The following is a 24840-nucleotide window of genomic DNA, read 5'->3' as shown; positions in this document are numbered from 1 at the left end:
TATATTACTTTATGAAAAGTCAATAGAAATATTTCAGCGAGATGTAACTAACAGAAAACATAAGAATCGTGACTCGCAAAATGCATATAAGCAATTAGTAAATACATTAAGCGGGGAGGACCAGAAAACATAAGATTCGTGACTCGTAAAATGCATATAAATAATTAGTAAATACATTAAGCGGGAAGGACTGACATTCCGATACGTGTTCCAGGTGTGAATACACCTGTGAACACAAATTGGCTTGTCAAATTACATAGGGGCCCGCGATTACAGGCGGTGTAAAATCTGTAGGGATCATACATCATCTGTCTATATACGTCAAGATACACACGTTGACGTCCATTACTTGTTGACAGGCGTGGGTCACGAATTAAGCGAATACACAACGGGATCAGTATAAATAACCCTCAAAATAGGCAGACAGTACCTCGCTTTCTCTTAGGAATTATTCACGTTATGTTATTTACTTTGACATTGTAATTATTATAGTACAATTTTGGTGTTAGGGAATAGAGTGAAATAAAAGAAATATTTTAGACATCAGAGACTTGTTTTATCTACATCCGATTACGTGACACAATGCCCTTTGGGCTCGGAGTGCAAAGTGCTCGTAACAAAACCGGACGTGTTTACTTTTAGCAACTTGTTTTTAATAATGGGCGGAATTCGCGTCTGAGGCGCACCACATGAATATATTGTGCGCTGAGGACAGTCCGTAACGCTACTACTGTCCGAACTATCTACAGCAGATACACTTCTGAATGAATCGTTTCGATTGTTCCTTGATTTGCTCTCGTTCCTTGCTGAATATATAGCTGTCTCATGGTTCAAACAGAAATCTCAAACCTAAATTCAAGCACTTTTCAAGGACTTCACAACCTGAAATAACTTTGTAATGTTTTTATTGTAATTAAAGGATGGTTGTGTGCAAACGGTATAAATACCCACAATACTTTCGCGTTCAACATATCATTTTTTTAAACGAATTTGTCTATGGATGTCTGCGAGTTTGATACTACAGCTCAAAGTTGTGAAGGTCCTGAAATTTGAATCTTCTATCTGCAAACTCTCTGCATGTGGCTGTGCCTTCCTGGTTCGACACAGATGGACTGTTGTTTTTTAAGTCTGTTTTAGATTTAACAGTTTTAACAATAGTACCTTCCTGTTTAACAAAAAACACATCGCAGGAACCCTGTTTGCTTCTCAATTTCATGTTTTCTTTGCGGGTTTTCACTTTCTTGTGGCTTTTCAAAGCGCTTTCCTCCATACCCCCGACATCAATGGTCTTCATACAGACCCAACAATGTGCTTTTCGAATGTCATTTGTTATCTGTACCCAGGAAAATTCAGTTAACCACCCTGGTTTGAAACGACACTTCCCCATTGCTGCGTTTTAACTCGCAAAAATTGATCACAATGGAGAACCTCTGACGTAGCACACATAATCTGTGACGTGTACACATAACATTTCGTACTCAATATTGTACGAAACTTATATTTCGTACTCAACTTTTTGCGCGAAGGAATCTATGATACATTTTCGTAATATTTCCCATAAGAACGATTTAAGTTTATAATTAAAGCCATGATAAAAGTAATTTTGAGCAGAAATAAACATTTTCAAGGCTTTTTTACATGAACTAAGCACTTTTCAAGCACTGTTTTAAGGCCAACCTTTGTTCAAGGGCTTTTTAAGCCTAGGACTCGTTTTCAAGCACTTTTCAAGCCCTGTGCGAATCCTGTGTCTTATAAAGAATGAAACAAATTATTCAACGTTTAATTCTTTGTGAGTTTCTTCATGATGTCCACAGCGAGAACTAACTGTTAGCGTTAACTGTTTGCGTTACCATATGTACTGCTATAACGTCTCGCTTCTGTAACACTCATCCCACTCGGGCACTAGAGCTAAACAAAACTACTCGGGCTTGCTTGGGAAAATCTCGACGCGGACATTGTGGTTGTTCATAACAGCGCGTTAAAACTTGACGTGCTGAGGATTTATTGCAGAACAGACTTGTGTAACGATGCTGACCCTTTGTGGCCAGAGGTCGAGTGGGAGGAGCTAGGGATCAGGGGAGGGAAAGGATGGTTCTGTATTGGGGCTCCTGCATGCCGGACTTGTGCTGTTGCTTGGCCATCTCGATATCAATGCTGGTGCTCTCCTGAAAACAACAACACTAGAGTGGGGGATATGAACTTGTAATACATGTTTATATTACAATGTATACTACACTACATATATATGCCTCTTGATTGGATGTGAAGGTTTTCAACAGCAAAAGATAATTATCTGAATTTCTAATTTGGCATTTCATTGGTGCCTTGTCCTAAATAGCAATTAATGAAAATTAATGCAATTAAATCATTTCGTATTAAAACATTAAAAGTGTTGGCTAATGCTTTAATTACCTGTAAATTCATAATTATTATTCTTACTTTACTTTCAGTGTAATTGTATAAGCCAAATCGCCGCTCATCAATATTAGAAGCTTTCGTCCCATTTTGGCATGTAAAATCCACATAAGCAAATCATGGAGGACACTGTCTGACGATACTGGATTTTCACAAAAGAAGATACTTATTTTCAACAAAACATACCTTTAAAGAGGTAATTGTTGTCCCAAAGTAGCCTGTGCGGACTGCACAGGCTAATCTGGGACTATAATCTAAGCACATGCATTAAGCTCTATTTTTTCACAGCGTGGCCCATTGATGTTTTTAGCCGGTTTTTTCCTGCATAACAACAAAAAAGAATGGAAAATCATCTTGTTAAAAATAATAAATTGTTTAGTTTAAACCTATTTATTTTAGCTCGATTGCATCGAAAGCCCAAGGCTTATATAAACGCTCTCGATTCCGTTTCCAGGGCCTTGAATCAGTACTGGGTGTTTTTCGGGAGATCTAAAGAACGCTCCCGCGGTGGGGATCGAACCCGTGACCTCCCGGTCGCTTAAGGCGGACACCATATCCATTACACCACGGCGACCTTAATAAATTGTTTATTGTACTCATAATCATAATCGGTTAACTTTTACAATTCTTTCACAGAGGTTTTACTGTTGATACAAGTTTCAACAAGCAAATTCTTTGAATTGATATCCCCCGCCAATATGCTTCTGGACACAAAAGTGTTATATTTGACACTCAAAAAAGCATTTTTTCAAGATACAAAGGGCCATAACTCCGTTATTAACAGATTGTGTACAATGCCATTTGGCGTGCATCATTCTCTTATCCATATATACTCATACCAAGTTTCAATGCAATCCGCTAAAGCACTTCCGGACGAATGGACGGACGGAAAGACGGACAGACAGACAACGCCAAAACAATATCCCTCCACCTATGGCGGGGGATAATAATAAATGGGAGGCAACAACTTCATATTAATGTATTCCCAACGTTACATAAACACACACACCATTTTTACCATACCTTTACAGGTCTTTGGTGTTAAACTCTGTTTAAATTCCCACTAGACAACAGTTCCAAAGTAAACCATCATGTCATAAAAGTTGTAAGACAAATTAATAAAATATGAAACAATTTAATGGCAACAACTCACTGCTGGTACATATTGACAGTTCTCTCCTTTGTTAGTGTAAGCTAAATTAATTAAAGGCCACAATATACTAAATGATTTCCCTATATAATTCAATGTAAAAGCGACAACTTTAAGAGAAAATAAATGCAACATTTTGAACATAGAGACCACCATAACCATACTTTTTCTGAAAGTTCATTCTAAGCTGAATCAATTTAAGCAATAAAAAAGATATGTCATGTTAAAACCAAACATTAACTTTACTCAAGTCAAACTCTACTTCTTTTGCGCCTTAAATTTTCCGGCCATTTTCTAGTGCAATGTAACTGTTTTCAGGTCAGATTTGTACTTAAGTCTCTAACTTTATCATATGTCAGGGATTAAGTAGTGAGCACCTTTTCTTTCCCTTCCAATATATCCAAGAGATAAAGCCAGAACACCAGCCTAAAGTGTAAAACATGGCTTCGAGTAAAATATATTTTTTTTTAGTGAGGACAGCCCTACATGAAACGATTATTTAGTATAATGTAACCTATAAGACAACCTGAACTGTTAAAAACGCAAAAATATGCACTTCCTTATCATTTTTCATCTATCCTCAATGTGCATGCCAAATTTTAGATCGATCCTTCACGTAGAAATGTTTGAACAATGAAAATAATTATAATAATGCCTGATAAGACATATGGCTTCCATTGTTGGTGCTTAGATTCATAAAGGGCTTTCAAGAGGAAATAACATTAACTTATATTACAGAATACAATAAATATACTGTAAACTTCTTATATGCTATATCGAAGAAGAAATATAATATTATTAAAACGTGTTTGGGCTTTTTTCAGTGCGAAATTGTGAGTTTAGAGGTGCTCAATACGTTTTTCTGTACTTTTTATTATCCCCCGCCATAGGCGGAGGGATATTGTTTTGGCGTTGTCTGTCAGTCCTTCCGTCTGTCAGCCCGTCTGTCCGGAGCCATATCGTGTAAGCGCTTTGGCGGATTTCATTTAAACTTGGTATGAGTATGCATATGGATAAGAGGATGATGCACGCCAAATGGCATTGTACACCATCAGTTAATAACAGAGTTATGGCCCTTTGTATCTTAAAAATGCTTTTTGTGTGTTTGGAGCCATATTTTTGAAGTGCTTTGGCGGATTTTATTGAAACATGAAATGAGAATATATATGGATAAGAGGATGATGCACGCAAAATGGCATTGTACACCATCTGTTAATAACGGAGTTTTGGCCCTTTGTATCATGAAACATTGTTGTTTTGAGTGTCAAATATAATACTTTTGTGTCCAGAAGCATATTGGCGTGTGCTATTAATTCAACAAATTTGCTTGTTTTAATTATTTTCCCATACAAATTTTTCAATTTAATTATTTTTCTTTACACTTTTCAATAATCGTTAACTCCATGAAACAAAACGCATTTATTCCATGAAACTAACAAGAACGCATAATATCCCGTGAAAAAATGGTGGTTTTATGTAAATCATGCTCCTTTGTGACGGGGCCTGTTTTGACTAAAAAAACAACACTTTACACAATGAAAACTTAACACCTCCTCGCAAACAGACTCTATATGGCATTAGATGGAATAGATTCCAATCAAATAGGCTTAATTAAATATCTCGCAGCTTTACAAAAACTCAAGGCCTGCATGGGGATGGCAGAAATTATTGCGGTGTTGTGTTTCTGGGGTGTCTGTGTCATAAGTTGGAAAGCATCGAGCTGGAAAAGGGTTTGGTTTATTGATCATAAAGTAAAATAAGTTGTACTAAAAGCACGATATACACAAGAATAGACGCCATTTTACCTTCTGTGAAATCATATCATATTATTCTCGTCCACTTCACTTATTTATACACTGCAAAAACACTATTATTCGCAGGACATTATTTTTTTAATGATTTTAAGGGTTGAACGATCCACAAATTAAATACAAACACACTGGAAATAACTTACACAAATTCCATATTTATTGTTTCCAAACTGAGAAAGTCATACATTAACTACCACGTCCATGAAAGTCTTTTTTAACCACGAAATAACATGCGGGCGAATATATATGATTTTACAATAAACAAACAATTTAAAAGAATATTTTACCTTATGTAATTTCATACCATTCTTTTCCATCTCATCTTAATAAACAGGAAATACACAAGCAGGGCTTTTCCTTGAGTATTCATGGGTCTGTTTAACGGACCCATACCCAAAGCGTGTTATATGCTGTTCCTTATGAAAATTATATCTCAATTATGTTTCAATTAGATCTAACAAAGTTTATAACTATTATAATAGGATTTTATTCCTATAATTTGAAGTATTTTTAAAACTTATATTAAATGTGTTTTCCCAAATCAATGGACTTTTAGCACAAAACAAATTCAAAATCCCAAAATTTTATTTTTTCCCAAAGTGGCCAAGAAAAAGCCTGACAAAGCGTCTCTTTTACCTTCTGCGTCATGCTTGTCCCCCACATCCTCAGCATCGTTGTCCCGACTCAGCAGCAACTGTAGCAGCAGAATAGCTCGATGTATTTCTTGTATGTATATTTAGGACTCACACACATTTATATTAATGTAATAAAAATCAATAAGACATGTTCAACATCATAAAATATGGCAAATTAATAAATCTCACATCAAGTGTTACCTTTCTGTAAACATTGCATAAAATATCAATATATACTCCTCCAAAGATTACTTTAACAATTTCATATTTTATAAAAAAAAGTATTCATCCAGATACATTTCTTACATGGCATGGTGTTATAGAAATGAAAGTCTAAAAATAGCCTCAGTTGCTAAGTACATGTGCATATATGTAGAAATATTAAATTTTCAGTTGAAATGCTTTGTTTTTTCATGCAAAGTTTACAAGAACTAAATTTTAGGACCATAATGACACAAACGTTATGACAACATAACATAATATGCATAAAATCTAATGTTCAAACAAAACCCTTCACAATGTGTAATCAGATAAGAATGTGTGTACATAAATTATTTGTATCTTTAACTACACACTTACACTACAATGTTGGTATGCTAAACAACACATTGTCATTGAAATACTACTCACTAATTACAACAACTAATACATACATGTACACACTATTCCACTCTGAACACCAGGATGTTGTCCCCATTCTGTCCCACAATGATGGATGATGTGGTGCTGCTGTAGCAGACTGACTCTGGCCACCTCATTCCATCCTTCTGAGTAGCCAGCGTAGCCAGCTTACTCTTTCCCTCCCAGCCCACCTGTAGTACAGTGTTGGACCATTCTCCACAGACCAGCACCTGGCCTGCAGGGGTCACATGTAGACCAGTTGGGCCACGTAGTGCTGGGTCTGTGTATGTAGCCAGGAGTGTGCCATCCCTGGCCAGGGTGAGAAGCTTGTGCTGCAAGAAGCTGGTGATGTACAGCCTGTACCCTGTGGGACTCACAGCACACTTGTCTACTGCAAAACAGAGTAACATCAAGATATTGAATTACTGTCAATGTTAAATAATCTTATTAAACAGACTGCAGTGATATTGTATTACATATGTGTTGGTTGTTATAAATAGACAATAAACATATGTTAACATATGCATTCATTTGAATTATTTAATAGTTATGTGTGGCAATAAATGTCAGTGTTATTGTGTAAAAGTGATATTTTGAAATGCGACTGGTGAGGTAGAAATGAAGTGCTATATACACTTACACAGATGAAATCATTACAAAGATGAAAATAATTACACAGTTCAATCAACATGTGTATATGAATGTTACTTTTTGCTGCAAACATATATTTCCTACACATGTACGAATATGATAACAATGTACTGACATATAAGTAAAATTGACACAAGACATAATTTTTTATTATTATTGTGCAGTGGTACGACTGTAATTGTGTCTGAAAAGTGCTTATAACTAGAAAAATAATTTGGCAAACAACCAATACTGACACTTTTCTGTCTAGTATTGTTGCTTAACAATATAAAAATAGACAGTTTCTAAAAATTGTTAATTACATTTACATACATTTTTGTAACACTTCTAAAGATCCAAATTCAACAATTTAAAGAGCATCTTTTTATACCATGTTATGAGATTTGTTCATGTATAAAAGATATTGTACATGTAAAGTATTTGTACAACATAATGAAGACCAGGTCTGAAAGTGTCTCTTTCCCAGGAACTCAGTTTCTATTTATAGACATGCCATGTAGTGACAATTAAAATGCTTCATAACTCATGTTTATAAACCAATAATACTGAAAATCTGTCTGGCTATAGCAACAATCAATAAACATATACATTATACACATTTACACTTTCTTAGTTATACATATGATATCCCCCATGATTCTTACCTGTATAAGGCCCTGACACATCCTCATACAGTGTGCAGACCAGATTCACCAGATCTCCACTCAGTGAGTATTTGTACAGTGCTTTACTTGAAGTGATGAACAGGTCCATTTGGTGGTGGGCGATACCTTTACAATCATGTTCTAACTGAACCTTCCTCGCTGGCACCAGCTGGGTTTTGTTTACTGTGATAAACTGGATCCCATGATCCACAGACACTGCAACCACACTGGGTGTGATAACACACATGTCCCATGGCCCAGCAGTCACACCACAGTGACTCACCACCTGGTACTGCTGGTTCAGAAGCTTGACTTTCTGATTATTGCTGTCAGCAACCAGGACCTTTCCATCTGGGAGGACACAGATGGCTTTGATTGAGCATGTGTATGAATCACTTGGTATGAACACATTGTGCTCAGACTTTCCCTTGACAGTGAACACCCCTGCACTGATATCGTTGACGGTGATTTTAACCACTCAGGGATGGGTCTGAAAGGATAAAATGAACATACAAGTCACACAAGTAAAAACATTTGAAAATTGAATATGAAGTTTTGATCATTGTCTTCATATTAATAAAGAAACAGAATAGTGTTTTAGGAATGAACTGCTAAACATATCTGTTAGTGTTTTAACAAATAAGTGTACTCAATTTACCTTAATATACATAGCATTGTAAAAATTAAACACAAAATGTTATGTAGTGTTATACTTTAAATACTAAACCATTTATACTCAATGAAACAGTGTTATACAGCTTATATTTCACAAACCAGGTCATCAGGAACAAACAAATAGGGTCAATACCTTTGCTACAATGATGTAACAAGCGACTCTTAACAAATAACATGTTTGTGTAGACATTATATGAAGTAAGCAGATGTCTACACAGTTACAAACCTTACTTTTCCATACTCTACCCTGTAAATATATTCTTTTATCAGAACAACAAATATTCGGTCCTTCCATCACCATCATCGTAATATAAAATATGGTTTCAGGGACATTTTTTTTTAGTTATTAAAATTATATAAGTACAGCAGTTTTTTCCCCATTGGCATGATTTAATAAAAAAACAAACTTTGCTGTAACAAACCAAAAATTGAAATTTTGGGCCTTTTTGTTTCAGCAAAAAAGAAATTATTTTGAGAACAAGGGCTGTTTGTAAAACATGCATGCCCCCATATGGGCTGTCAGTTGTAGTGGCAGCCATTGTGTGATACGTTTTTTGTTACTGTGACCTTGATCTTTGACCTAGTAACCTGAAAATCAATAAGGTCATCTGCCAGTCATGATCAATGTACCCATGAAGTTTCATGATTATAGGCCTAATTATTCTTAGTTTTCATCAGGGAACCATTTTACTGTTTCGGGTCACTGTGACCTTGACCTTTGACCTAGTGACCTGAAAATCTAAAGGGGTCATCTGCCAGTCATGATCAATGTATCTATGAAGTTTCATGATCCTAGGCCTAAGCATTCTTGAGTTATCATCCGGAAACCATTTTACTATTTAAGAGTCACCGTGACCTTGACTTTTGACCTAGTGACCTGAAAATCAATAGGGGTCATCTGCCAGTCATGATCAATGTACCTATGAAGTTTCATGATCGTTTTAAGTTTTAAGATCGTTTCATGATCGCCTAAGCGTTCTTGAGTTATCATCCGGAAACCATCTGGTGGACGGACCGATGGACGGACGGACCGACCGACATGTGCAAAACAATATACCCCCTCTTCTTCGAAGGGGGGGGCATAAAAAGTGCAACTATCAGGCATTACATTCTGCAGCTGCATAATCATGTCAATAAATTTAAGTTTAACCTCATATGCCTTACAGTTTAATGACATACATCTTCAATTCTCGTTGTAATATCGTTTTATATACTAATGGAGTTTTCCTTCATTATGCAAATATGATCGAGTGTGATATAAAATAATACTGGCAGCCATTGTGTGAATATGACTTTTGTCACTGTGACCTTGACCTTTGACCTAGTGACCTGAAAATCAATAGGGGTCATCTGCAAGTCACGATCAATGTACCTATGAAGTGTCATGATCCTAGGCAAAAGCGTTCTTGAGTTATCATCCGAAAATCATTTTACTATTTCGGGTCACCGTGACCTTGACCTTTGACCTTGTGACCTCAAAATCAATAGGGGTCATCTGCGAGTCATAATCAATCTACCTATGAAGTTTCATAATCCTAAGCATATGCGTTCTTGAGTTATCATCCGACAATCATTTTACTATTTCGGGTCACCGTGACCTTGACCTTTGACCTAGTGACCTAAAAATCAATAGGGGTCATCTGCGAGTCATGATCAATCTACCTATAAAGTTTCATGATCCTAGGCATATGCGTTCTTGAATTATCATCCGAAAATCATTTTACTATTTCGGGTCACTGTGATCTTGACCTTAGACCTAGTGACCTCAAAATCAATAGGGTTCATCTGCGAGTCATGATCAATCTACCCATGAAGTATCATGATCCTAGGCGTATGCGTTCTTGAGTTATCATCCGGAAACCATTTTACTATTTCGGGTCACCGTGACCTTGACCTTTGACCTAAAGACCTCAAAATCAATAGGGGTCATCTGCGAGTCATGATCAATCTACCCATGAAGTTTCATGATCCTAGGCGTATGCGTTCTTGAGTTATCATCCGGAAACCATTTTACTATTTCAGGTCACCGTGACCTTGACCTTTGACCTAGTGACCTCAAAATCAATAGGGGTCATCTGCAAGTCATGATCAATGTACCTATGAAGTTTCATGATCCTAGGCCCAAGCGTTCTTGAGTTATCGTCTGACAACCACCTGGTGGACGGACCGACCTACCGACCGACCGACATGAGCAAAGCAATATACCCCCACTTCTTCAAAGAGGGGCATAATAAAGCCTAGGCATGTATAACCATTGTGACCAGAGGAACAGGAATTTAACAAAAATTGTAAAAAAGCCTATATTTATACAATACATTTATGTTACTCATCTGGTCTTTATGCCTTCACACATGATTTTTTAAAGTTATTTGTTGTATAAGTACTTATAAAGCAAGTGACATACCTTGCCCCAATGCTGGACGGAGTATATGGTTTCAGGCTATTGTCTGATGTAGGTCTGGATGAATGCGGGTCATCTGCTGGTTTTAAGCTTGCCCCAATGCTGGATGGAGTATATGGTTTCAGGCTATTGTCTGATGTAGAACTGGTGAAGCCATGATATACATCTCTGGTATTGTTATCCTGTAAATTACATTAAACAAGAATTATGAAAATGCCACCTTGTGGGATTTATCTGTGATTCCATCATTTTGTTCTTTGTTCAATAATAAGAGTTCAACTGACAGTATGTTCTGTATTATAATTATATCTATATATCATTTAGCAATTAAGGTCTACCATGAACATGTCTAGGTATAGGAGGCACTTGTTTAACATCTATCATCATGGTTACCGGGAAACTTTCGTTCCAGTAAAAGCCAAAGGGACTTAACTTGTCATGTGTGTAATTTTGGATAGACGAATAGCGTGCGCCATGATCAGTGGCAGATAAAGTACCATGGAGACCCAAAGGCAATTAAATTTTTTGGGCCGCATCCAAGGCCCCTTCTCAAACTAGTGCCTACTAGAATTCCCATGCCACGTATCAGCCTGGTGCCTACTAGAATGTACATGCCCCTTGACAGCCTGGTGCCTACTAGAATGACAGGCCCCTTGACGGCCTGGTGCCTAATAGAATGACAGGCCCCTTGACAGCCTAGTGCCTACTAGAATGCCCAGGCCCCTTGACAGCCTGGTGCCTACTAGAATGCCCGTGCCCCTTGACAACCTGGTGCCTATTAGAATGGCAGGCCCCTTGACAGCCTGGTGCCTATTAGAATGCCCGTGCCCCTTGACAACCTGGTGCCTACTAGAATGTACATGCCCCTTGACAGCCTGGTGCCTACTAAAATGCCCATGCCCCTTGTCAACCTGGTGCCTACTAGAATGCCCGTGCCCCTTGACAACCTGGTGCCTACTAGAATGTACATGCCCCTTGACAGCCTGGTGCCTACTAAAATGACAATGCCCCTTGTCAGCCTGGTGCCTACTAGAATGCCCGTGCCCCTTGACAGCCTGGTGCCTACTAGAATGACAGGCCCCTTGACAGCCTGGTGCCTATTAGAATGACAGGCCCCTTGACAGCCTGGTGCCTACTAGAATGCCCGTGCCCCTTGACAACCTGGTGCCTATTAGAATGACAGGCCCCTTGACAGCCTGGTGCCTATTAGAATGCCCGTGCCCCTTGACAACCTGGTGCCTACTAGAATGTACATGCCACTTGACAGCCTGGTGCCTACTAAAATGCCCATGCCCCTTGTCAGCCTGGTGCCTACTAGAATGCCCGTGCCCCTTGACAGCCTGGTGCCTACTAGAATGACAGGCCCCTTGACAGCCTGGTGCCTATTAGAATGACAGGCCCCTTGACAGCCTATTGCCTACTAGAATGCCCAGGCCCCTTGACAGCCTGGTGCCTACTAGAATGCCCATGCCCATTGACAACCTGGTGCCTATTAGAATGATAGGCCCCTTGACAGCCTGGTGCCTATTAGAATGCCCGTGCCCCTTGACAACCTGGTGCCTTCTAGAATGTACATGCCCCTTGACAGCCTGGTGCCTATTAGAATGCCCATGCCCCTTGTCAGCCTGTTGCCTACTAGAAAGCCCATGCCCCTTTTCAGCCTGGTGCCTATTAGAATGCACGTGCACCTTGTCAGCCTGTTGCCTATTAGAATGACAGGCCCCTTGACAGCCTATTGCCTATTAGAATGCCCAGGCCCCTTGACAGCCTGCAGTGCCTTCCCCAGGAATTTGTTCAGGCGCCCCAGGGCCGATCGGGGTTGGGTTGGGGAGGGGTGTCCCCTCCCGACGTGGATTTTTTCTAAATTTAACGTGTCAATTCACGTTCTGTGGTGCGTTATAACTCAAAGAAAAACAGCGTCAAAAGACGTCATTTGGTGCGCTATGACTCTTCAAAACAAGGGCTGTTTGTAAAACATGCATGCCCCCCATATGGGCTGTCCGTTGTAGTGGCAGCCATTGTGTGAAAACGATTTTTGTCACTGTGACCTTGACCTTTGACCTAGTGACCTGAAAATCAATAGGGGTCATCTGCGGGTCACGATCAATGTACCTATGAAGTGTCATGATCCTAGGCAAAAGCGTTCTTGAGTTATCATCCAAAAATCATTTTACTATTTCAGATCACCGTGACCTTGACCTTTGACCTTGTGACCTCAAAATCAATAGGGGTAATCTGCAAGTCATAATCAATCTACCTATGAAGTTTCATGATCCTAGGCGTATGCGTTCTTGAGTTATCATCCGAAAACCATTTTACTATTTCGGGACACTGTGACCTTGACCTTTGACCTAGTGACCTCAAAATCAATAGGGGTCATCTGCGAGTCATGATCAATCTACCCATGAAGTTTCATGATCCTAGGCGTATGCGTTCTTGAGTTATCATCCGGAAACCATTTTACTATTTCGGGTCACCGTGACCTTGACCTTTGACCTAGTGACCTCAAAATCAAAAGGGGTCATCTGCCAGTCATGATCAATCTACCTGTGAAGTTTCATGATCCTAGGCGTATGCGTTCTTGAGTTATCATTCAAAAACCATTTTACTATTTCTGGTCACCGTGACCTTGACCTTTGACCTAGTGACCTCAAAATCAATAGGGGTCATCTGCGAGTCATGATCAATGTACCTATGAAGTTTCATGATCCTAGGCCCAAGCGTTCTTGAGTTATCGTCTGACAACCACCTGGTGGACGGACAGACCGACCGACAGACCGACATGAGCAAAGCAATATACCCCCTCTTCTTTGAAGGGGGGCATAAAAATCCCCCAGTCATTTAAAAATATATATTTTTTTATATTGTTTAATTGTTTTAAAACTTTTCCGCACAGATAGTTAAGTCCCGACTCGAACGATTCCCCAATACATTCGTTTCAACCCGACTCTATTACTGTATACTTACTATTTTTCAAGTTTCTATTTATTACCCGATAATCCCGTTTATTCCGTTTTTATCAATCTCTTTCTGGTAAATATTTACGATAAAAGCTTTCAGTTATTTATTTAACACAAACCTTGCCATTTTTTAAGTGACTATTTATAGATTTGATGAAATATTGCCTCTGAATATGCGTCAATCCCCTGACCTGTTGTGTGCTTGTTAAAACGCTCAATACACGCCATTTGTATGCAATAAACGCGACGTTGTACATGCTGCATACTTTTCGCGCTCTTTTTAATTGAGAAAAAGATTCGACACAAAATAAATTTGCACTGCTAATTTGAAGCAAAAATATTTAACGTTGCGGTAACATTTACATTCGGAAGTGTGTTTCGGATTAAAAACGCGTTAATATCGACTTACGGGAATGGGTTTCGGATTACAAATTTAATTATTCCCATTTGAGATTTCAACAAATATTAACCGTTGCGTTATAAATTCAACGATAATTTGTTTAAACACTTTACGAGTCGAATAAATGTTTTGACGGAATTATGCATGAAATTCACGGTGTTCTTACTATCGATTATCGGACGAAACATTTACAAGTGTGCGTAATTAATTCAACGAAAATTTGTTAAAGCGCATAACGTGTCGAATAAATGTCAGAAAAATGAGGTGAATCAGTTCTATAAATGGACATGTTGAAATATACATGTACTGGAATTAAATAAATTGTTATCACATAATTGTAACCGGGAGTCATTTGTACAACTTACTCGCTATATTAATTAATTGTTTACCACTTGCAATTAATTTCTCGTATTAATTATGAGTCATAGGTAACACTTTTTTACAGTAAAAAGGTGTGATGATGATGCCCGAAACCGTCTTTAATGTTCTGTACTGTACTAATTACCGATTTTATATTACTCAAATGGTACAACTTCTTGCTAATCTAGCTGCGATAAACTCTTACTTCATGCCCGATGTCAATCAAGAATAATGGTCGATAGTTAACCCCGCCCTCATAAGCATTCGCATAACCGATTGGACGATGAACTTCACAGTTTGATGACTAGAAAGTTACCAGATACATCCTTGTCAGCATTTAAATGACCGTGTAATATGGCTAGAATAATCGATACGCGCGTCATGCTATTCTCTTATCAGTGGATTATCCATTACCCCATGTGGTGTTTATGGCGATGACATGTGAAAGTAGGTACCGAGTGCTCTTTTAAAACAGGGAATATTGATACAACTGATAGGGAAACCTTGATTTTTTGGACAATCTCCACTTTCTTTTACTGAAGAATACACTGATCAGAAAATTTCTAAAATGGCCTGGGGAAGACCCTGAGCCTGGTGCCTACTAGAATGCCCGTGCCCCTTGACAACCTGCTGCCTACTAGAATGTCTATGCCCCTTGTCAGCCTGGTGCCTTCTAGAATGTCCATGCCCCTTGACAGCCTGGTGCCTACTAGAATGCCCATGCCCCTTGACAACCTGGTACCTACTAGAATGTCCATGGCACTTGACAGCCTGTTGCCTACTAGAACGCATATGCCACTAGACAGCCTGGTGCCCACTAGAACGCCAGTGCCCAGTCAATATTTTCGCAAATGGCTCAAATGGCGAACGACAGCGCGAGCCCTGTTGCACCCCTTTGATGTAATAGTGTAGTTCAAAATGGCTGCTGCGAAGCGAATACCAAAGATTAAGTTGACAATTTGCACAGGAAAAAATTTGTTCTGCTCTAAACTCGTATATTAAAGGCACCCCCTACTTAAAGAAAACATCGGCAGATAAAAAAGTGTGTATAATATTCGTAAATTTATGGTACACTCTTTTAATTAAGCCGACCAGTGGCAAGGCTTGCAAGAAATAAACTATGTCCTTTAATAGGTATAAAATATCATTATAATACTGTAATACAACATAATAATTATCATGCTAGAAATTTACGGAGACAATCAATGGAGAATGTATATTCACGATGTCATGCAGGGGCCAAATTAGTCGTAGGACCCATAGGCAGTTTCCTTATCTGTCAAATGGCTAATCCTGGACTGGGTCCATCCTTAAACTTTTTTTATTGAATTGTATTTATATTTCTAAGAACACACAGTAAAATGTCCTCTTGTTTTGTGCAAGTGTTTATTTTAATATTTTCTATTTTTGGCACAAAATATTGAGTGCCAATTATCCAAAAGTGAAACATCTTATATAACAATATTGATGTCAATCACCAGTGTTGTTTATTTCTCACCATGAAGGAAAGGGGCCGGGTCCCTTTGGATTGGGAAATATTGCGTCCTTTTGACTAAAAACGGGAAATTAATGTTGTTGTTTTTATGCTTTAAATACATTCCAACAATTTATTTGAAATGTATTATAATAATCTATAGTAAACACACACCATCATTTTAATTAAAACAACTGCATTCAAAATTCAGATGCCTTGACCTGAATGATGCATTGAATTATTTGTGTTGGCAGCGTAGTGAAATAAGATCTTTTCAAACAGCTCTTCAGTCAAGTAAGCTCTTTAGCATTGCATTTAGAGTGGCTGGTTTCAATGCGGGAGACACTGGTTCAATGCCCCATTGGTGCTGAGATTTTTTTCTTTTAAGCAGGCAAGCGTGTTGTGATGACTTTGTATTCATTGAAACAAATTAAAAAGAAGCGCTGCACTTGATTGATAACTGCTTTTATTTATAAAGGATTTGAAATGTAAACTTTTCATCAATGTATAAATCTAAATTTAACAAGAGCTGTGTTTGTGAAACACAATGCCCCATACTTCGCTTTGAAGCCATATATTTGACCTTTGACCTTGAAAGATGACCTTGACCTTTCACCAATCAAAATGTGCAGCTCCATGAGATACATATGCATGCCAAATATCAAGTTGCTATCATCAATTTTGCCAAAAATTATGACCAAGGTTCAAGTTTTGGAATTTGGGACAGAATGACAGACAGACAGACAGACAGGCCAAAACAATATACCCCCATCATTCGATCCGGAGGCATAAAAACAAATGAAAGGAGAGAAATGCATAAAAAGTAATCTCTATGTACAGTACACTCCACGCGTTTTCCCCAATTTCCCTCCATACGCCGCGTGCATTAACGCCGAGGGCGATTAAGAAAATTTCGCGATACGCGGCGTTTGCATGATTTTGGACGCCGCATTGAACGATCGGCAAAATTGATAAGCCGACGCGGTGGCCCTCCGCATTGGCAACACGGGGAAACTCCGTGTTTTACGATATAACGATCAATTTAACTTTGTTTGACTTTCAAATAAAATTACATTTATTACAAGTACATACATTTATTTATTTAAATATATATATATATAATATACCATTAAATAAACAACAACTAAGATAGATCGATCCCCACGTGGTTGTAGAAGTAGTTGTATAGAAAACTCGTTGATTTTTGACAAACAAAACATTGTCTTTAAACTTATACTTACCAATTAATATAATCAGTTTGCAACATTGTTTTTTTATATAATTTAATCCAAAGTGTTCATGTAAGCAGGTGTTTTTTCTATACTGAACATGTAAACAAATGACCAAGGACCCTAAAAGTCTCGCAAATCCGTATGAATTGACAGTTTGACGTTATCAAAGGAAAGCCGCTTCCTGTCTAAAGGCATAACTTACTCAAGTAACCACGTTCAACGAATGCATTTTAATTGTCGGAACAAAGTCGATTCTCTGCTCACTAATGCATTTATTTTCTCTTTGTAGGTAGGTTATTCCATTGATTGCTAAAAGAAGGTGATAACTATTGAGTTGATAGTTGCATTAAATATTCACAGTTGTATTCTAATTGCTTCGACATTCAAAACAATGTTTACCAGTAATTATGGACCAAATCGGCAGAGTGACATTCACACAAGTTAATCCCTTTTGTCAAAACACCGCAGACAGCAGTCTACACAATAGGTCAGTAGACAAGCTTTTCGTGTTTTCATAACGTCAAACACTTAATCCAGTTCCGCCCAGATGTCTTCTTTAATCAGTTTACAGTACAATTACTGTTAAAATAATTACTCTACTAAAATACCGTAACGATAAAGATTCGGCGTGTTCAATTTGAAATTATTTTGTAGGAAATATCAACTTATTCGCGATATAATTTTGTTAAAAAATACCTAAGAAACTTTTAACCAAAATCAACAGAATTAAGTATTCTCTGCGCTACAAAGTTTGTATCAAAAAATCAATACACGCACGCTTTGCAGGAGTATACCTTGACCTTGTACATTGCAGCATAATTTTCGTGCGCTTTTGTCGGGAAATATACATGATGGCTGTATATTGGAAGCATTTATTAACGTCGTGTTAACATTAAAAATCGTTGTGTGTTTCAGATTACTTATTATTACGGAACATTTATCCTTGGGTTATATGTGTTATGATTTAAATATTAATTTGTCAAAACGCTTGACATGTCTTATATTCATTCATATTGTAGACGTACCTGTGAATTAAAAAACATAATTTTCATACGTATTAATTTTCTACACAATTATCTTTATTTTATTTTTATACAGTATTTAAACAATATTTAATAACAATGTTTTATTTTTTGGCATTTCCAGTAGCACACTGCTAACGCGGTGTTGCGCGGCGGTCGCTGATAAGAACGGAAATTGTCTGCATTTACCGACTAGGCTAAAGTAATACACGCCGCATGTATTAGCGAACTCGGCAGAACGCCGAGTTTTACCTTGCGTTTAAACTTCGCGTAAACACTCGCTCGCACGAAAATAACCGCGGAGTGAGCGAGTTTTTTGGGGAAAACGCGTGGAGTGTACTGTACATGTACTAGTGGTGTTAAGGCAAGGTTTTAATTAAACCTGAATGCCTTGTATTGCCTCTATAAAAATCATTGCGCTGTAGAATAAAGTACAAGGAACCTTTACAAACATATACAACAGAACCTGCCTGAACTATAGTAATTTACAACGCTTTATAGCAACATATACAATAGAACTTGCCTGAACTATAGTAATATACAACTCTTTATAGTAACATATATAACAAAACCTGCCCGAACTATAGTAATTCAAGGGCAAATAACTCTTGCACATCTTCACGTTATTGTGATTAATAAAGTTTTAATTTAATCGCTTGAAATTTTTCTAGGAGAAGTTAGGTCTTAAAAATATATGTTGAAAAGCCGACCGACTGACCAACATACTGACTCAAATACACCTCCTCTTTGAAGCTGTATACTTGAAACCTTCACATACCTATATAACCGTGTAACATAATTCAAATAAGGAAGCGCATGTTTTCATAATTGCAATGCCTTATTACAACTTATTCATAATTGCAAAGCAGTATTACAGGTGTATGCATCCGCATATCTGTGTTTTTATCTTATTACAAGTACTTCTCCATGTGATAGATGTTCTGTTTTATTTTGTTATTACTAGCTCTTGATTTGAGTTTAGAAAAAAAAACATAAAAATTTAATTCTGGGTATTAAAACGCATACAATAAATTAATCCAAAAATATATATCAATGTAAGGACTGATTTGAATTTCAGTTTCCAAGCAGTGATATCATATACATGTATCATATTACCAGTTTGATCAGTGCTTTCACACTCTCTTGAACGCAATCAAGCATGATCTAAATCCTAAAGTGAAACTTTTGTTTCAAGGACAAATCCTCTTAAAACTAGCCCAATTTTCCGGTCTTGTTTTACCGGTATGTCAATGTAGAAATTCATTCATATGAAAACATCTTCATATTACGTGAGTCGCATGTTATAGCAAGCACACTGCACGCCGCATTCTGCCGGACATAAGGTGTTCACAATAGTTGGCTTGAGCTAAAATGTTTTGAAATTCCCACATACATTAAATACAAAACAATTAATGCATGTTAAACATATTTATGAAGAAAAGTTTAGGAGAATATCTCCACACAAGTCAGTGTCTCAGTGCTCCAGCTAGGATTTGAAAATGGCAGGGCGGGGGTGGGGGGGGGGCTTTTTTGTCGAAAGGTCACTTTGAACGCCCAGCATTTTCTCAAAAGGGCACTTTCAAGCGCGTGGTCGTTTCAGGAATGCATGTTAATTTATATGTAATTAGTAATTGTTTAAATATATTATTCCCATTATTATTAAAACATTATTAAACCATTCAAATACAATGTCTACAATGAGGAATAAATTAAATACAATGTAATAAGAGATCTATTAATTATCATATATAAAAAAAATTGAAAAAAAAAAAATAAATTTGTTAAGGGCAGGGGGGGCCTTAGGAAGCGTAGGGCCGAGGTTCGGAGGGGCAGGGCGGAACGCCCTTCAATTAAGGCCTAGCTGGAGCACTGGTGTCTACAGACGTACAGACAGACAGAAACACATGATGATAAAAATATACCCCCTTTAGATTGTAGAGGTGGAATAACACAATCATCACAGCAAACATTTTGTTTATCTATATCAGTACCTTTAATTTGTCCACTCTGTGAGGAATGGGCCTTGTACTAGGCACAGCATCGTCTAAGCCAGCCCTCCTACCAGGCCTCACTCTGAGAGGAATGGGCCTTCTACCAGGCACAGCATCGTCCAGGCCAGCCCTCCTACCAGGCACAGCATCGTCCAGGCCAGCCCTCCTACCAGGCCTATCATCAAATTAGTTCAGAGTTAGATTGATGCAATATGCACATACCATTTCTGAAAATATGTTAATGTATGTGACAAACAACTTTTATTTTTCTGCATTCAATTTGTTGATACGAAAAATCGCTGTTTTTACAGATAATACATGCATGTTTTTACCTAAGTTGGTATATTACACAGGAGAGTTACTTGAAATTGAAATATTGGGCCATAAAATTCCAACACATTCTGTTTTTAATAAAGTCACTTGTATGAATAGCAATAAGCAATGCTGATTGTAAAAACGCCCATTGCATGAATGCCTGTAAGATTCCCTTGTGTGCCCATTAGTCGCCGCTAAGGTGATAACAACATCACTGGTACAGGCTTTATTCTTGATAAAAGGGGCCATTAGGGACAAATAAGGAATAAGCGATGGTAAGCTTATTCAAACAGATTTTGAAAAGCTAGTTTAAGAGTAAAATTATAGAACATAGTGTTTAAACAAATGTCACAACAAATCGTCTCAAATGGAGACAGTGTTACAAACAGCCCAAAAGCAGGACTGTCCCGCTAAAAGGGACATACAGCATGTAAGGTTATACGTGTCTTTGAGTGGTCCCCTTAGTGATTGCATTTGGTTCCCTTCGTGATTGCATTTGGTCCCCTTAGTGATTGCATTTTGTCCTCTTATTGATTTCATTTGGTCTCATCAGTGATTGCATTTTGTCCCCTCAGTGATTGCATTTGGATATTTGTTATCAAATTACTATCATTAACTATGGAAGGAGTTTCAATGGTAGGACTTGTACTTGTTGATGTTTGTTTATTTCATCACGCTTGCTTAAAAATATCTAAAGTTTTCGTTTGGACAGGTTTTTGCTTAGGAATCTTTTCACTTTATATTTCAAATTGTGTGAAATATTTGTTTTCCATTCAGATGAATCACAAAACGCTTGAATCTCAAATATATAAGCAGCTGACTAACAACGGGAATATCGGGCGCACAAATAATGTTGACGTTATCCAAATCGAGGTACAGTATAGTCTAAAACCCGTACCAGACCGGATCGGATTTTTAAAAAGCAAAATTGCCGATGTAATTTGCATTTTTCTTCCCGATTGGGAATATTTAGAAAATTTGGGAAAAAAGTATACTTTATAATGCGATAAGGAATATAGCCTAATTTCGGCTATAAAATTCGGGAAAAGAAAAAACCTGTTGACAATATTCACGTGTCATGGTAAATATTCAAATGTCCTGCCTCATGCTCATAATTGTCTCCTTTTGGCCTACAAACAATTAATGACAATTATCTTTTGAACTTAAATTAAGAAAAAGTTGGCAGAAATCCAGGAAAAGTAGCAGTGTCTATTAAGAATGCAAGAGGTTACGAGAAACATTAACAGGTTAACCTTTTCCATAACAGGTTATTAACTGAAAAACCTTTAGTAGTAAAAATGTTTAAGTAAAAGTTAAACATTTCATAACGCTTGTTAATGTTTTCTATTGACATGAAACTAATTTGAGATTGCTTGTGTTGATAACATATCAGTTTCTTAATAAAAATGAATTTTATCATTAATTTTAATAACTTTAAAAATGTATGCTTAATTTTGGATTAATTTTTATTGCGTAAAAGCATTTAAGTTAAAAGTTATGTTGTTTTAACTAGTCCCCAGCGCAAATTAGTGCAAATTGGTAGTATGTCGCACGCAAACCGTATAAAATCATACAAATTATTCCATGAAAAAGCAATACAAAAAAAATCAGGTTAACCTTTTCCTGAAAATGTAACCCGTAGTAGTTTGGTAGTTTAATCGTCAAAAGATGCGTATAATGGCTATATTAGACTATGGTTAATGTTTAGTATTACTGTTTCCTCACAAATATCATAACTTACACTAAAATTTGCAAATCTGAAACAACTTTTTTCAATTTTGTCAATTTACCAAAATGTGAAAAGATCCTTTTAAAAATGACATTGATGTCCAAGACTTTACAAACACAAGCATTTTTATAAATACCTGGAGTCCACTTTGAATTTTTGTGAAAGGCTGTCTTCTTCTCTGGACACTGGCCATTTCACTCCATGTTCCTTTCCAAGTACATTATGTTTTGTAAACAAATTGTCATGTAAGTCAAGACACTTTCTACAGAAGAAATATTTACACCTTTCACAGTAAAATTCTGCATGAATCACACTATTTTTGTCTTTGCAGGTACTACATAAGGAGTCAGGCACAAAGTCACATCCCTTCTCAATAGAAGACCCAGAAAATGATGCCATTTTGTGAGTTATTTGTTAAACATTAACTGCACTTTCTAATTGCAAGTAAAACTACTTAACCTATCTCCAAATATAGAAATAAATTCTACACACACAGATGTTGCTTAAAAGTTCACTTTTTTATAAAGATTTTAAACTTATCAGGAACAATCAGGAACAAATCAGATATACAGCTAAGATTGCTATGATCTCTCTACTAATATGCGGCCCAACTTTGTGTTACCAGTAAACAATGTAACCATGTCAACTGACTATCACGTGATTATTAAACAAGTTAATATCCTATCAATTTTCACTGAATCTATCATGCATACATTGGGGAGGTGTTGGGTTGCATAAAACTGACAATCACAGATATGAAGTGTTTTGGTTGATTTGATAGTTATACATTTTTATTCACAATTGATCACTTAATTTAAAGGGGCATATTGACATATACTAATTTTAAATGACATATGCATTTACTAAATTATATTATCTTTGATAAAGTATGCATTTAAAATTGCCCTACACATATGTCTTGATTTTGTAATTGAACATAATATCAACAAAAGGACTTTAGGGTTGTAACAAAAGTCTCATTAAAGAAGGCTATTTTTGTAGGAGAGTTCAAACCACTTGAAGAGTGTTACAGTAAAATATTAATTGTTTGGCTTGGAATACATTTTGTCTCAACCAGTTCATAAAATAATTGTTCCTAGATACACATCTGCTTCAAAAGAGGTAACATGAATATAAAATTTAATACATATCTTTATTACAGAGGTGATACGATCAAAATGCCCTTTTAATATTTTAAAAGAGGCCCAGCGATGTCATCTCACAAATTTTGTTTCTAGGCCATCAGCATCATCGGATACCCACGTTCGACCCATTCCGTTACTCTCCATTTATCGACCTTGGGACATTACGAGCTCTTTTCACCGTTTTAGGGCGTGTCAAATCCAGTAAATTCTTTGGATCCCTCAGCGCTTCATGAGGATATTTTTTATCAATGATACAACTCGTACTATAGAGGCTTCGGTTTTGTTGTCAAAATTGCGTCGTCTGTAGAAATGGAATTTCGTCGTGCATGCGTATACTTTAAAATTGAGAATTTAACCGACTATCAGAGTAAAAGTATCTCTAGTCTCTTACATGGACGCGATGCCTTTTTAAGCACTCGGACAGGTGGATGGAAAAGCTTGGTGTATCAAATCGCAATTATCCAGGCGAAGCATTGACACCGCCAAAGCGAAATTCTTTTTGTAAACTGCGATTTCGTCGGTCTACTGAAAGGTTACAGTTAAGGTCAAAACGGTGTGTTTTGTTTATGTCCCACAGCTAATGCTGGAGAGTAACGGAATGAATCAGTCGTGGGTATCTGACGATGGGCCTTCAGTATCATTGCTGAAATAGTGAACATTGACAATAAATAAATACTTCAAAATTGTGCAATTTTTAAAAACCTATGCAATAAATAACCAATTTTTAATAATTCATATCTCCATTTCAAATTTTGGTATTGACATAAGAAATATTATAAACTGCCACCTCACGCCGGGTATGCGAATACTTCATTGATGGATGGCACTTCACTAACAGAGAACAACAAACGCCACGCGCGAGAGGTTAGTTCCTCTGTTTTATTTAAAGTTATATCCTAAAGATTAGTTTTTAAGACAAGACACATGGTCGAGTTGATAAATGGTGTACCCTTCTGTATTGGAAATACACAATTGCACGGAAGAATGGTACAGTTTTGCCCCAAAAAATAGAAAATTCGATCTGAAAACAGCATAAACTGGATGAACAGTAAACATTTTAACAAAATAAAACTACTAAGAATTATTGCAAGAAATTGTTTGCTATTCCAGCATGTAGAGTAATCACTGTGCTTCAAATACTGAAATTTTGATAGTATTCAATGAAATATAAACAAAGATAGTGCATGTTGTAATAGGTGGCATACATAA

At 37.1% G+C, this 24840-nt stretch overlaps 1 protein-coding gene across 1 annotated transcript; it reads right to left on the bottom strand.

The window, feature by feature from the left end:
- Window positions 1-593: 593 nt before the first annotated feature.
- Window positions 594-8841, bottom strand: LOC127864829 (uncharacterized). Its single transcript, XM_052404724.1, has 5 exons — window positions 8834-8841; window positions 7928-8376; window positions 6665-7023; window positions 6013-6070; window positions 594-2165 (listed from the first exon to the last, which is right to left on the bottom strand). Exons 1-3 carry the CDS (start codon window positions 8839-8841, stop codon window positions 6674-6676), a joined length of 807 nt encoding a protein of 268 aa, XP_052260684.1. The 3' UTR covers window positions 594-2165; window positions 6013-6070; window positions 6665-6673.
- Between the last annotated feature and the right edge of the window lie 15999 nt (window positions 8842-24840).

This window comes from Dreissena polymorpha, chromosome 1, assembly GCF_020536995.1.
Source record: "Dreissena polymorpha isolate Duluth1 chromosome 1, UMN_Dpol_1.0, whole genome shotgun sequence".
NCBI classification, from domain to species: Eukaryota; Metazoa; Mollusca; class Bivalvia; order Myida; family Dreissenidae; genus Dreissena; species Dreissena polymorpha.
This window is presented reverse-complemented; position numbering and strand designations above follow the sequence as displayed.

Coding starts and splice junctions, on each gene's coding strand:
- LOC127864829 (XM_052404724.1), bottom strand. Junction 7,024..7,927: donor TGTGTCAGGGCCTTATACAG/GTAAGAATCATG, acceptor TCTGTTTTGCAG/TAGACAAGTGTGCTGTGAGT.